We start from the raw sequence: 15898 nt of genomic DNA on the forward strand, positions 1-15898 counted from the left end.
ATCAAATGGAAGAAACTTTGCAAATGGCACCTCAGTTTGCACTTGAAGAGGCTGTGGTTGGAAAAACACCAATGCAAAACGGGACACTGAATTGTCCAGGGGGTGTGAAGGCCTGTGGGCTTTCTAGGTCACTCATTTCCCTCCTCCACCCACCTCCTCATCCTTCTGTCACTTCAGACCTCGTTACTGGAGGAGGAAGCAGGCTGGACAAAAAGGACAGGAACTGAAGAGCAGACCTTTGCAACATGCCAAGAACCGGGTGAAAAGGGAAGATGGGGCTTCAGGGAGTAAACTTAGCACACCTCCCTTTTCACCCAACTTCCTGGGCTGTGAGCTGTTTAGGGGACACCTCCTGGCGGCAGCAATAATTTTCTGGACTATGCGGACAGGCTGCAGAGAGGGTCAGGGGTGAGCTGGCCCAGCTGGCTGGGACCCACCCCCACCCAAACACCTCCCAGCACAGTTGGCCAGCCAGAGGGCCGGAGCGTGGGAAGTGGCTCACTTTCTCAAGACACCAGAAGTTAGCAGTCACCAGCTGCTAGTAGGGAGTGACACACAGGGCCACATACAGACCACTTAAGTTTTAAAAAATCTGTTTCCAGTGAAATTCAAGTCAGTCCCACAGTTTTGAAAAGACTCCCAGGGCCTTTTACTGTTGAGAATCTGGGCATAGGAATGTTCTTATTTTCACAAGAAATGCTTCAGGAATCAAGTTTTCAGGCCGCTGTCACGAAGCACTGCAGACGCTTTGGACCAAGACCAGATAACCCTCATTAGTATTAGTTTGGGAGAATGATTTTCCAGCCAGTTTCCCTGCACATTCAACTCTACGGTCTGTGCCCAAGAAGAAAGATGACATCACAGATAAAGGTCATACACAGAACATCCATAAGTTTCATTCGATTCTTAGCTTTTAACTTCCACCCAGGAGACTTTTATTTCCCCAGATACACCATTAAGGGCAGGCACGATGGGCGATATTCCCGTGCGCTTGGTGCCGGTCTCACCTGACACATCTGTCAAGTACACGAAGCCCCTGGTGCCTTTCCTCCATCTTTTTAAAGCACCAGTGACCAATTCAACAGTAGGACAGGGAACACAAAGGAAAGGCACTGAGGAGGCCAGGAGGTCAGACCTGGGTACTGCCTCTAAGGGGACTAGGCAGCGGACCCTGAAGGGACTCCCACAGCACCTGTCCCGCTTCCCAGGGCTGTCCCCATACTGCCACTCACCCAGCTGCTTAGGCCAGGACATTTGGGAATCAGCCTTGATCCCTTCCTCGCTCTCACCCCAGTGCTGTGCCCTACATCCTTAGCATCTGACACTTTCACCGTCCCACTGCCACCAGCATCCTCACCACCATCTAAAGCGGTCACGTGACTGGCTCTGCCTCATCCTTCAGGCCTCAGCGGAAGTAACACCTGCTAGAAGAGCCTTCTCTAACTACTGGGTAGGCTCCTCACCCCTCCTCCTGCTGCCTCGCTCCCTGAACTCCTCTGTGTATCTCCGCCTGCTATTTGTAACTATCTTGCTGTCTGCTTGCTGGCTCTGGCTGCTGTCCCCCCTACTCAGTCTGTCCCCGGAGGGCCAGGACCTCGTCTATCTTGGCCACTGAGGTAGCTGCAGATCTCACAGGTGGCCTGGCACGTGTTGGTACCCGCCCTTCCTCACTTCCTCCAGGAAATGGGACAGGAGATTTCATGCAGGATACAGCATTCCAAGGTTGTTCTAGAAACCATGTCTGAAGATGTGTGATCTGCAGGGGACCGCAGCATCTGGTGTCACTGCAGGTCTTTCCACTGAAGGGCAACAATAAAACAAAAGAGTTTGCATAAATAGGAACTGATAACTTGAATCTGAGCAAATCTCTAGATCTAACTGCCAGTTTCCAGGTAAGGCAGGGGACAAGAGAATGAACATGTTCAATGATCCCACAGGGACACGATCAGCAATATCCAGGACATGGGACACCCTGCAGGACAATGCCCAGTTCCTTTAACAAACACATTGCAAGAAAAAAGAGGTGAGGGGAGCCTATCGATTTAAGAAGTCCTAAGAGGCACAGCTGCCAGATGCAACATGTGGCCTCTGTTTGGAGCCTGCTTTAAACCAATCAATTCAAAAGCAAAATATTTGGATGTTGAATGATATGAAGGAAGTAGTACTTATTTTTAGGTGTGATTGTTACTTTGCAGTTTTGTTTTAAAATCAGAGTAATTTTTTTAGAGACATGCTCTGAAATATCTAGAATGAAATCAAATGATTGGGATTTGCTTAAGAGCAACTCCATTTAGGTGAGGGGGAGATATCAGGAATAGGTGGATAGAAGTGAATCAAGACAAGCGACAGCCTGGCCAGTGTGGCTCAGACCTTGGTTAGAGCATCATCCCGTACAACAAAAGGTTGCCGGTTCAATTCTCGGTCAGGGAACATGCCTGGGTTGCAAGTTCGGGCCCCAGTCAGGGTGCATGTGGAAGGCAGCCAGTCGACGTTTCTCTCCCTCTCTTTCTCCCTCCCTTACCCTGTCTTTAAAAAATAAAAATAAAAACAAATTTTTTTAAAAGACAAGCCATAAATTGATTCGTATTGAAGCTGGCGACTCCTAGGAGTGATTTCTAATAGTCTCTATTATGCATATATTTGAAATTTTCCATCATAAAGCATTTTTGTTAAAAAAAAAAATAGATAATGAACACAGCTGATCTAAAGTTTAGCAAAGAAGGGCAGCTGGCTTTTATAGGTCAGCCCAGGCCAATGTTCTGTCATCAGGAGGAGCGCCTGTGGTTCAGTCCAAGTTCCTCCCTCCTGCAGACGCGCACACCCTCCAGTCACGACCCCTCCCTCCCACCAGGGACTTTCAGGAATCTTCATTGCACTGGGTGCATCAGACTGTGACAACGAGCAGAGGTGCAGGCGGAAGCCGATTCTGCAATTCATCGATGTTACAGAGCCCGGAGGCCCTGGTGCGGTGCCCGGAGCCCGGAAAGAAACGGTGCTGAAACCTAAGGACTGTGCGGCAGGCACCAGCACTGCTTTCTGGTCACCCGCCCATGCGACATGACATGGGTTACGCGACCGAATGTTAGTTTTGATACAAATGTTGATGACTACAGGCCGGAGTAGAAATACATGTGCTGGGAAGAACTTTTAAATTGTTTACACTTGGGCCAGACTGGGCTGGCTGGCTCCTGTTACTGCAAAGCAACGGATTTGACTTGTCCCCAAAGCCTGCCTGCCCCAAAGCACCCAAATCTAGGGAACCTTCACCAGTGCCTAGGGAAAGTAGGCGTCCTTGCCCATGTCATCTGCTGAGACCCTCCACACGGAGACTGTCTCTGCTCTTCCTCCCTACAGAAGAGCCCTGATCCTTCACCAGTCCCGACGTAAACCTGTCCACTTCTGTAGAAACAGGACAGAAGAGAAGGAGGAGCACGCCCAGGTCAAGAAACAGGAGATCAGAACCGTCTTCTCACTGACCCGGCTCTGGGTACTCAATGAGAGATTCAGAGACAGAAATATCTCAGCCTCCAGCAGATGCAAGAACTTTCCAACACCTTGATCCTTAGCTACAAACAGATTAAGTAGGACCTGGTTCCAGAACCAGAGACTGGAATGTGAGAGGCAGAGAAGCACAACTGGCCAGGGAGCAGCAACCGTGTGACTCAGGCAAGCCCAGTAACCGTGGAGGGCCCGCACCCCTCTCGCCGTCCCCGGGACGCGGGGTGAACGCTGTGACCCATGCAGTAACCTAACCTGGAGCAGCCATTCCTGGAGTGGGCGCCCCTGGCGCCCCGAAGCCTGGACCAACCAGGCCCGGAACCACCTGTCGTACAGTTACGGAGGGAATCCTTGCAGCCCCAGATCCAGGCCTAGCAAAATCCTGTCTGCCAGTCATTCGGAGGCCGCGGTGGAAACTGCTGGGGTAAGAAAGCTATGGCGCAGTACTGTGCGATCCTGCACACCCTGAGGGACTGCAGCAGCCGGCGAACCGTGGGCTTGTTCCCAGGTGACTCCACGAACACACAGCCGTGAACAGTGTGACGACGGGTATATCACTCAGTCTCCGTTTGGGCAGCGTCTGTCTTCCCTCCGAGGGTTTTCCTACGTACCGCTGCCTTTATATGCCGCTTCTCGTTACGCACATTGTGCCCATTTAGAGGGTGGGGGTGGGGTATGACCGCAGTCCAATCTAAGAGGTTTCTGTAGCCTATAGACAAAGGATAAAAGATGTCTCTGGCTATACACAATTAGACATAATAGTATTTGGGATAACTCTAGGACCTAGAATCATAACCTCAAGAACAGAAAGTAAAAGCACAAAAGTGTGTAATGAAGGACTATTCGTGTTTTCTGGGATCGGGAGGCTTGTTAAAAACCGCAGCTGAGGTGACCGATTAAGCTACAATATGCTTCCCTGATTTCCTCTGCCCCTTTCGCTATGTTACTGCAACCTCTCACGTATGACTCAAGTATCTGTAAGAGACGTTTTGTACTTTGTTGTATCATAAGAATACTACCAGTTTGTCTGGTTTGTAAGTTTAAACACACATAAAATGTCTACTTTACAAAACAAACAAACAAATAGATACACTGCTTGCACTTCGGCAAGCTCGCCGTGGTGTTCCGCCCACTAACACTGCACGCTTCTGCATCTGCGGTCCCCTCCGCCGTGAAGACCCTATCTATTCAGCTTGTGCCCTTGGCACAGTGTCACTTCTCCTGTGTCGCCTTCCGGGCCTGCCCCAGCAGGGCTACCGCCCGCTCCTTCATGTGTCTGTAGTGGGCCTCGGGCCTGACTTGGGCCCAACTCAGACCAGACTCCCACAGGCACCAGCACACCCTCCGGACACCCGCACATCCTTGCTGCAAGTCACACCACAAAAACCCTGTGGGATCGAATGTGTTCCTGACAAAGCCCGTCTGCTATATAATTGTCTCCAGGTAACTCAGCCTACCCAAGTATTGCCTAGCTGAGGTTCTTGTAGATAACACACCAGCTCTCTATGGAAAAACAGCTCCTACCAGCACATGGACCAAGGCAACAGTCGCCCTGAAATCTTGCCCACAGCTCACACTGGGAAAAAGAAGTTCCCTTAGCAAAGTTAAACTTCATCTCCGTGTGTTACTAACAACTCAGTGCCCCTTTACAGAGCACTTCTATCCCAAAGCCAAAAGCACCTCAGGGTGAAATGCCAAGCATCACATGACTAACAGCTGGTGCCACTTACTACAATTGTTCCAACCCAGCTAAGTTAACAGAGGACAGACACAGCAATTGCTCTTAATGGGGGACTGTCCCCGTTTAAAAGAGCACTTCCTGTCTCCTGCTCACCCTTACAGTATGAGCCACTGGAAAAAAGTCCAAATGCAAATACTCGGTAAATTCAAATGTAATGCTGGATTCCTGATATTAAAATCCACGTCGAAGTGAAAAAACCACCACCATTTCAGGCTTCAACACGCCCAGTCACGGTCCCCAGGGCAGAACGCAGCCTGCAGGGGTGGCAGGAAAGCCTTCTCCAGAACAGATGTGGCTGGAAAACACAGGAGGTCGGCACAAATGAGAAACAAATGGGTTCGTTTCAGAAATGCAAACGCCAGCCTGGAGAAGACAATGAAATTGCATGAGTTGCAAAAGCGAGCCCCACGGGTGGGAGGAAGCAGCGACTTAAGGTAAAATAATTTAGGGTGAAGCACAGGAAGGCAACAGCATTTATTGAGTGTCTGCTAAATTTGGGACCCTTTACTAAAACTGTGCATTTTTTAAAAATTCATACAACCATGCCTCTTCTCACATATCTGAAATAGACCAGAAAATGACAAGACTTAACTTAGCTTCATGTCACACGACCAGCGAGTGATGGAACCAAGATTTGAACCCACACCCACTAGAGTCCACAAGCCGCGTGCTTCCTGTGTACTTGACTGCCTAGTTTAGAGATATTGGGAGCAAAAGTCATGGAAGCTGCAGAAGCGTCATGGGATGGCGCCACAGTTAGAAACTGGACAGCTAGAAAAAGCTGGGAAACCGAAGGGGCCTAAGAAAAGAAAAACTTGATGAAGGAGCCTGGGAATCACCAATTTCACGGTACACAATCAAGGTGGAGGCGGGCCGGCTTCAGCCTAGGACCTGACCCATCACAGTTCACAAAGCACTTTTACTCCAGGTATCTCATTAAACCTAGGAAAGCAAGCATTACTATCATCTCATTCTTCATTGGAGAAAAAATGAGTTTCCGTTTATAAGATTTGCCTAAGATCTACACTAGAAGGGCCAGAACAAAACTCCTGAGTCCAAATTACAAATGTTTGCCCTGGCTGGTGTGGCTCAGTGGATTGAGTGTCAGCCTGTAGACCGCAGTGTTCGTTGCCAGTTCGATTCCCAGTCAGGGCACATGCACAGGGTTACAGGCCAGGTCCCAGGCTGGGGGGCATGTGAGAGGCTACCAGTCTCCAATCAATGTTTCTCTCACATGTTGGTGTTTCTCTCCTGCTCTTTCTCTCTCCATTCCCCTCACTCTAAAAATAAATAAATAAAATAAAATAAAACAAAAACAGAATAAATGTTTCCCATTAACCTCACAGAACCAGAGAAATGGCTGTGGTTTGAATCAGAAATAGAAACAAAAGGATTAGCAGATACAAATAAGGGACAACGTAGGGGTAATAGTTAAGAGTTCAGTTAATGTTTGCAACTTAATCCAGTTAATATCTAATGGAGGTGGGATCAGTTACCCATCTCTTCTACAGGAATTTCTAAGATTATCTCCAAGCATTTTTCAATGGATGGGGGTCTTTAAACTTTAACTTCTGTCTGTCTGTCAAAGAGGAGGCGTAGCAGTGTCTGCCCTTCAGTGTTCCAGCTGGCAGGTGACAAGGGAGGGGTCCAAATCCCCCCACTCTGGGGAGAAACGTGCTCCTCCTTAGCACCTGGGATGTAGAGACTAGGTGTTTATGTGCCAGCCCGGGCACCAGGATTCCCTTAATGTGGATTACACAAATTCCTTAATTTGAATGCAATCCCTTAATCTGAAATCGTAGAGAGGTGATAGGGAAAGGACCTTCACTGATCACCTTCCCAGAACGACTGTATGCCAGAGTAACTCTTCTTCACAGAAGCGTGTCAGCTAACTAATGTAGAAAGAATGATGGAAACAAGCAAGGAATGAAGCAAAATAAAACACCACTTGGCTACCCTTAATTTAATATTGATTCAGGCAGAGATCATGAGTGAATGCCAAACCACTATGTGAAAGGTTGATGGGGGAGGGACAGCTGCGTGGGCCCAACCATCACCCCGAGTCTGCTCGCTGCTCACAGGGAGAAACAGAACTTGACAGATGTGATCTGGGTGTCATCTCCTTAACACTGGCAGCTGGTAGAGCAATAACCAAGCATCGCTTGCCTCCTGATGTTCTACAATATGACATTGTATGTTCATGAAGTATTCCTGTTACATAAAGTTTAACCTACTCAAAATAAAAACGCAAATAATCCAATTAAAAATGAACAAGGATACTAATAGAGATTTCTCCAAAGATATACATACGGCAATAAACATGTGAAAAGATGTTCAATGTCATAAGCCATCAGGGAAATGCAAATCGAAACCACAATGAGATCGCGCTTCACACCCACTAGGATGGCTGGAATCAAGCAATCAGATAATAAATAACAAGCGTGGGTGAGAATGTAGAGAAATTACCCTCATACATTGCTGGTGGGAATGTACAATGGTGCAACTGCTTTGGAAAACAGTTTGAAAGCTCCTCAAAAGTTAAACATAGAATCACCATAAGACCCAGCAATTCTACCCTGGGGTATATATACACCCATGAGAACTGAAAGCAGACGTCCACACACAAACTTGTGCACCAACATTCACAGCAGCATTATCTTAACAGTCAGAAAGGAGAAACAGACTGACTTACAGGCAGATCTAAGCACTGAGAGGTCAATGCCGTCCACTGGCCCTGGTCAGTTAGGAAAGGACTGAGTTGTACCCCACAGAATTGGGGCGGAGATGGGAGGTACCTGAGAGGTAAGAGATGCATCAAGTGGCAGAGAAGAATGAGTGAAGGGCCAAAGGAAGCCTCGTTTCCTTTTCCAGGAAGTGTTATGGCAAAACTGGAAAGAAAGCTAGAAAGGCAGCATGAGGCCCTGTCTCTATGCCAAGGAGTCCACCTTCCTCTGAAGTTAGAATGGGGTAGGGGTGGAGGGCACTACAGAAACTGAACACAGCTGGAAAGTGTCACTGCCACATGACAAGAAGATAAGGTGCAAGGGCCAGCTGTGAAGGTGAAATGAAGAACAGGTGATTTTCCAAGACGACCACCCTGGTACTCAAGCTCATCTTTCTGGCCCATCAGAGCATGTGCTATGGTGGTCGGTGTACTCTCCCCTCCTGGACACACTGTCTTCACTTGGTTTCCAGGGCACCCCGCTTGGTTCTCTTACCTTCTTTCAGTCTCCCCAAACCCCTGACCTGTAAGAGGCTCCAGTGGCCTCTTCTCTATCTACACCCATGCTGTGGTAGAGTGCATCTAGTTAGTTCTCTCATTTTAAAAACCACCTACATGCCAGGGGTCCCAAATTTATCTCCAAAGTCCAGCCTTCTCTTCCAAACTCCAGACTCGTATATCCAACTGCCTACTCCATCCCCGACTCCGGGGTTCAGTAGCCCAGCACCTACTAACATACCATGTCTGCTGCTTATTCTCCTGTCCTCCCCTGCTCGAATGTGAGCTCCGCGAGGACAGGGTCCTTTCTAAGTGCCTGTGGAGTGCCTGGCCCATCGTGGGACTTGTGACGTAGTTGCAGAATAAATGAACGAAGGAGGGCAGTGTAAGAACCCTCACAGGTGCCGTTAACAAGGATAAGTAAGTGGCAATGAAAGTAGCTGAGGGAGGTGGGAGGTGGGAGGTGAGTATTCTCAGTTGCCGTGCAGAACCTGAAGTGGCAGGTGGGCATTTGAGTGGAAACATCTGGGACGATTTTGAAAATCTGAGAGGTCATGGCCAGAGACCTTGTCATGGAGCAGGCAGGCTGGCCAGATCTCCAAAGAAAGGAATCATTGAACAAAGGAAATACAAACCATACTCAGAGGTGGATTAAGGTCAGTTGAGACCTGGACGCAGAAGAAAATATTGGGCCCCTTAAAAAAGAGAGACAGGGAAAATAAAAATATTTATTTATATGCACAGAAAACCATTTTTGAAACTGTAAATGACACAAGTACACATCCACAAGCTGATTTACATCCTGCGTATCTGCGTGTATCGTAAGTCTGCACTGCAGGAGAATTTGTAAGCACAAAGTAGCAAATACGACTCTATTGCTCCGATGAGTGGTAGCGCAGCCGCGAGGGACCTGTGCAGCGTAGTCTGTGTATAGTATGCAGTGTAGTAATGCAATAATGAAAATAAGCGAGTATAAACGTGCTATCAGGTTTTATCGCCATTGTAAACTTGTACATAATTAAAATTGCACATATGAAACCAAATTTGATGTCATTACAAAAAAGTGTAAAGTTGGGGTTTAGCGGGGCCCTTCAGAAGTCGGGGCCCAGGGCACGCACCCAGTGCACCCGCCATTAAACCCGTACTCCATGATTCCAGGGGCTTTCTAGCAGACTTGTGGACAGAGAATATATGAGACGAGCAAAGGAAACATCTGCAATGAGCATGGTGCACAGAGGGGCCTGGGAATGAGCCCCAGGTTCTGGGGGTTGATCCTCTCAGGGGACATTGGAATCACCTTTTCCCTGTGGTTCCCTCACAACTCTGAGGCACCCTTGAGGGCAGGGACTTGGTCATGGTCAGCTGCTGTCAGAGTTCACAGCCACAGCACGGAGCACAGTGCCCTACACACAGAAGAGTCCCTTGGTAAACACTGGCCCGATTAATCAAGTTTGGAAGAAAGTGAGTGGCCTGCGTTTGGCAGAGAAGGTCAAGTGAAAATAGGAAGAAAGCTAGAAGATCTTGAGAATGAGTTAAATTCACCCTACGTAAGGAAAGATTCCTGTATGTAAGTGGTATGATGAGAATCTGTTTGTGGGGTAGGGAGATGAGCCAGGCTAGAGGCATAAATTTTTTTCCTACCAAGAATAAACTTTTTATTATTTTTCCATGACATGACATGATGGATTTTATCTCCAACCTCATCAAACAACTAATTCACCTTTCCATTTTTATGATCAAGACATAAATAATTTAATATGCAATAAATAATATGCAATAAAATCACTTTCTGGAAATTTTTCTATTGGTCTGCATAGCCACTCAGAGCTAGGGATCACAGAGCTAGGGATCAGCATGAGAGAACCAGCATTAACAAACGGGTGATAAAATTCTAGTCAAAGGAAGAAAATGCTTCATCTTTCTGCACAACCTCATGATGTCTTTGAAGAGCCCTTGCCCGGGGAGGAGAGCCCATTGGCAGGGCAGCAGGCTCAGGTGAGCCCAGTGGCTGAGCACGCTGGTTGGCCTAGATTTACAGACTGGCCCATTCCCCACTCATTGTCCAGCATGGGGACCAAAGAATGTCTTCACTGCTGGGCCTGTACTGATTCACTTTCCAAAATTAAGAGGTTAGTCCCTGAGGAGAATCAGACCTTCTGCAAGGAGTCCGCCATGGCCCCCAGGCTGGCTCTTTGCCCTGCCACGGAGGTTTCCTCCTCCTGCCTTTGAACAGCTCTCAGACTGAGGCCATTTGATCAGCAGCTCTCAAATGTTTAGGTCTTAGGACTCCTTTACACTCTCGAGAATTATTAAAGACTCCCCAAAGCTTGTGTTTATATAGTTATATAGATCAACATTTATCATGTCATGAATTAAAACTGAGAAAAATGTTAATATCTAAAATACTTAAATAACAAACATATTATGTATATCAACATAAATAGCATTTTTTAGGAAAATAAAACTCAGAGAACTTAGAGAGAAAGTGTCACTGTTTTACATTTCTGCCAGCTGATGTGATGTGTCATGTAATAGAGACAGCTGGACTCATATTGTCTACATGTGATGTTGGAAGAGAGGTCACAGGTCAAGTAGCCTCTGGCGGACTCCACTGCATACAAATAAGTGCATGGGAGTATAAGAAACAAATAACATTTTAGTATTATTAGGAAAAGAGTTTTGAACTATGAATTTCTTTTCTTCTTTTTTTTAAAGGTTTTATTTATTTCTTAGAGAGAGGCAGGAAGGGAGATAGAGAGGGAGAGAAACATCAATCAGTTGCCTCTCGCTTGCTCCCAACTGAGGACCTGGCCCGCAACACAGGCATGTGCCTTGACGGGAGTCAAACCAGTGACATTTTGATTCACAGGCTGTGCTCAATCCACTGAGCCACACCAGCCGGGGTGACCCTGTGAATTTCTTGAACAAGTCTCCGGGAGTCCCCAGACCACCCTTTGAGCCTTGTAACCGCATCTCAAGGCCTCCCCTTTCCTCCCAGACAGATGGCTCACTGGGAGGTCTGCTGGCTCCAAGGCATCTCTGCTGCCATTTTGGCCCCAATGCCACCTCCCACCCCCACCCCCACCTCCGACTTCTCTTCATACTGTATCTTGTGTGACTGGTTGGAAATCCTGTTGTTGCACCTTAGATCACCTCTCAGGTTTGCCCTCTTCTCTCCTTGTCCCTTTCTGTGAGCCCTTATCCCGCATGTTTGAATAAACCAGCAACATGTGGGACTGATTTTCCTCTCTGCCTGTTCATCCAGGCTGTCTTGCAAACCACTACCAGACTTACCCTTCACCTCTCCCTGGCCCCGTGCCCACTGTCACTGACTGGGAGGCTCCGCCATGTGACCTGCTTTAACCCATGAGATATCAGGAGACATGACCCAAGCAGAGGCTTGAAAAAGCACTCAGGCATTTCTGTTTCCTCTCTGGGTCCCTGGCAGCCACCATGAAGAAGGACATGCTTAAGCTGGCTCCTTGAAGCAGCACTAACCAGTAGAACGTGGAGTGAGGATAAAGACATTCCACAGCAGCATTGTCCAAGGCAGTAACCACTAGTCGCAGGAAGGTATCAAACATTTGAAATGTGGCTAATGCGACTGAAAGGCTAAAGGTTTATCATTTAATTTATCCAACTTCAAATAGCTACACACAGCTAACGGATACCATGTTAGATAAAACAGCTACGGAGGATGAGAGACCCATGGAGCAAAACCAAATCATCCCAATGGGCCCAGCCAAAGCCACCCTAGATGAGTTCACCCCACTGCTTCAGACACAGGGGACAATATGGCTTCTCCTGGTTGTTTCTTATGCAGCAAAAGCTAAATGATGCAGTCTATCTCCTGACACCATCCGCCTATCCAGACAGACACCTCCCATTCCAACGGAAACACTCAGCTCTAGTCGGATCCCATTCCTCACTCGCCCAGCACATGCCAAGCATGGTCCATCCTCATGCACTTGCCCTTGCAGCCTCTCCCACCTGGAACAGCCTCTCCATCCCCCCTCCGCCCACTGAAACTGTACCTGTCTTTCAAGTCTTAAATGTAACCTTCTCTGCAAAGTCTTTCCTGACTACCCTAGCCCACAACGATCCTTCTGTCCATTTCCACATGTTTTGGGCTTGATGCTTGAAAGTTTTATGAGTCAGACACACAGACTTGGGCTGTAAGCCTAGTTTGGGCACTTGGGTAATTGCCAATTGCTATTATCATTTCTTCATCTGAAAAAAAGATAGTGGTTGTTTTGAAGATTCAACAATATAAAACTAGCAAGTCCCTGACATATGTAGATATACACATCCAATAATTGTTTTCCTTCTCCATGGGTGTTCCTCCTTTTCCTAGCCTAGTGCCCAGAACAGTACAGACCATCTGGTTCATGCTCACACACCCTGTCAATTCAGTTTCTCAGGCAGGCACACGGGAAGGTTCCTCTCAGCTCAAAGAGCATCTGCACAGCTACAGAGAGTGGTGGATGCTGGGCTGGGTCACCTCCAGAGAATGCAGCCTCGCCTGGGGCCATGCCTCCTTCCAGGGCAGCCCTTATCCCGTGACTGATCTTCTAAGAGTCCAAAGCCCAGCATTCTTTTGCAGACTTGAGAGAGCTTTGAAAGGCCATCCCAGCTTCAGAGAAGTCAGGGCGCTGGCTGAGACCTTTGGCGGGACTGTACTGCAGCAGAGCTTCCCCTCTCTGCTCAGTGCTGCTGCAGGATCCTCGCTCCCACAGGTGGGGCTCTGCCGAGCGCCCCTCATGAAACAACCTGCCTGCTAAGCTGCACCTGAGGGCTAGCTCCCTGGAAACCCACCCTGTAGCACAGATGGAAGACCCATACCGAGTTCTGGGACCTTTTCTCATTGAAGTGCAAAATAAACCCAAAAAGACCCAAAAGGTACTGTTTGACAGTAATCAATGTTTACCAATAACATTTCCAGGTCTTTAGAATGCAATGTGGGTAATCTGACACCGTAAGTAAAGGAGGGGCAGGAGGTCTCATATTTAACACTGGGGTTCTTAACTTGGGACCCAGTGACCCCTCCCATGGGGGTTCCTGACTACAATTCAGTAGGTCTTTTCACTTAGATGGAAAAAAATTGTTTTTTGTTTTTGCAGTAACCCCTAACTGGTATCCAGCATTTCCTCCCATCATGCACACAGGCCACAATGCACAGCAGTAGCAACACTCAGTGACCTGGCCACGGGTGGAAGTCACAGGTACTCTGTCACTGCAGGGGTCTCAATTTTGTTTACAGACCTCAGGAGCCTGAAAGTTCAGTAATTACCTGACCCACCATGGCATCTACTGTTACCTCTGGCTATTTATTGTAGTTAAAAGGAAGCGCATATGTAACTTCACAAATATTTTGTTCTAATATCTTGATCTGTATTTCAACATGATTGATTTCCTTGGCTACCCTGTGGGTTTTATTTTATGCATTTAAAAAGATTATTCTACGAAGAGTCTTAGAGGTTTCACCAGACTGCCCCAGGAGGTCAGTGCAGTCAACCGGCTAGGAGGTTTTCAAGTCTCATTCTGTTTGGGCAAAGCCACGAGCTCCATGTTGGTGTGGCCAAAGGTGCGGTCTGCCCCGTGCGGTGCCATTCGGGGGCAGGACCGACTCCAGCTGTGGTTGTGTGGTCCCCCTTCTGGATGCACACAACTTTATACAAATTCCACATGGTGCGCAGCAGGGGGCGGCTACGCCACCAAGGCCTTGACCCTCATGGCAGCGCTCCTGACTAGTTCTGAGCGGGCTCGAGACCTAGCGGTCATCTGGCCCAGCTCCTCATTTGGGGCCTCCGTGGTGACAGTGCTCGGCTACAGGAAAATGGATCACCGGGGAGCTCTGCTTCCTAAGCCCCGAACTCTGGACTGAAGCGAGGTCAATTAGAGAGCAGAATCTTTACCAGGACCGAGCCGGAGTTTGCACACACCAGTGTAGGGGCCTGTCCGCTCCTTTCCTGGCGCGGAGAGCCGGGTTGGGCGGTGGTTTTCTGCCTCTGCGCCCCAGCTCGGGCCATTGCCCCGCGGAGCAAAGCCTCGGGACAATAGCGAGGTCGATTTCCCGGCCGCGATGTCGCGCACAGCCGCCGGGGAGAACACTCTCGCCGCCCGGAGGCCCTGGGTCTCGGGGTCTCGGAAGGAACAGGGTGCACACGGGGCTGCGCAGACGGGTCGAGTTTCGCAGCCCAGTGAGCTCCTAGTGACCGGGAGATGGGGACGTCGGGGGCCAAGAGGCAGGAGCGCACCGGGCTTGGAGACCCAGCGCGCGCCCCGCGTTCAGAGGCCAGCGGGTCGGTCCCCGCCCCCGACGCCCACGTCCGTCCGGCTCCGCTGGGGCTCCGGCCCCCGGCCTCCTTCCCTTCCTCCCTTCGCCGCTCGGCCACTCTGTTCCCATGCCGGCCGCCCCCTCTCCGCCCGGAGCGCACTCACGTAGACCGAATGGATGTCGGATTTGTCGAAGAACCGCAGCGCCGTGCTCAGCTCCAAGGCGGGGGAGACGCGGTCGTCGCCGGGCTCCAGCTCCAGGTCCCCGTGTACCGGCCCGAAGGGGAAGAGCTCCTGGCGGCTCAGGCAGCCCCCGGGCCGCGCCAGCAGCAGTGGCAGCAGCAGCGCCCGCATCCACGCAGCCCGGCTCCAGCAGATCTCGGCCCACATGGTTCCCAACTGCGGTCCCGCTAACCCGAGCGGCTCGGCGCGGGAGGCTGGAAGGCGGAGATGTAACCGGACGCCCCTCGGCAGCCCCTCCCCGGCGATGGGGGAGGAGAAGAGGGGCCGAGGAAAGGGCCCGCCTGTGCGCAGGGCGCGCCCAAGCCGCCCACTATCCGCGCGGGAGGGAGGACGACACCGCGCCCCCCGTGCTGGTCCCGGGGCGGTGGATGCCAGTGGCCTCGAGTCCCGAAACCTGCCCGGCTCCCACAGGAGGGCTGCTGCGGGGACAGGAGGTGGGAGCAAATCGCCGGGATCAGCACGGTGTCCGGAGTCTGGGCCGAGTCCTGTGGAGGAGGCGGCAGGGAAGCGCTCTGGGCACAGTTATGTCCCTGAACGATGGGCTAAGTGCCCACCGTGAGGCTGCCTGGCGGCGTCGGGAGGTCAGACCCACACGGTGCTAATCTGGTGGGAAGAGGCGTAGGTGCTGGGGACTGTCAAGAAGAGCCCAGGCCAGGAGCACGTTCGCTTACTGTCCCTCCGTTCTTTCAGCTTCATTGAGGAGGGACCCTGGGCTCCCTAAGTGGAATTCCGCCAGAAATGGGGTTCCACCCTCTGAGACAGAGTCACGAGTGTGTAACATAACTCAGTGCTAAGTGGGGTGGGGTCCTCGACTGCGAAAGGACAATGGGGCTGGAGTAACTGGCCAAGGAGAGCTTCGTGTGGGATGTGGGAATCTGGCCAGGTCCCAGGAGGAGACTGGAGAAGGGACGTTCTGGAAA

The 15898-nt window shown here is 49.9% G+C and overlaps 1 protein-coding gene across 1 annotated transcript in view; it reads right to left on the reverse strand.

Annotated features, from left to right (window-relative positions):
- NID1 (nidogen 1) overlaps positions 1 to 15681 on the reverse strand; it is a 72522-nt gene extending 56841 nt beyond the window's left edge. Inside the window, exon 1 of the mRNA XM_090263162.1 lies at positions 14901 to 15681. Coding sequence (XP_090119288.1) covers positions 14901 to 15125 — 225 coding nt within the window. The 5' untranslated portion in view covers positions 15126 to 15681. The remainder of the gene's footprint in view (positions 1 to 14900) is intronic.
- Positions 15682 to 15898: the final 217 nt, after the last annotated feature.

Source organism: Furipterus horrens, unplaced genomic scaffold, assembly GCF_987537825.1.
Source record: "Furipterus horrens unplaced genomic scaffold, mFurHor1.1.pri manual_scaffold_15, whole genome shotgun sequence".
Taxonomy (NCBI): Eukaryota; Metazoa; Chordata; class Mammalia; order Chiroptera; family Furipteridae; genus Furipterus; species Furipterus horrens.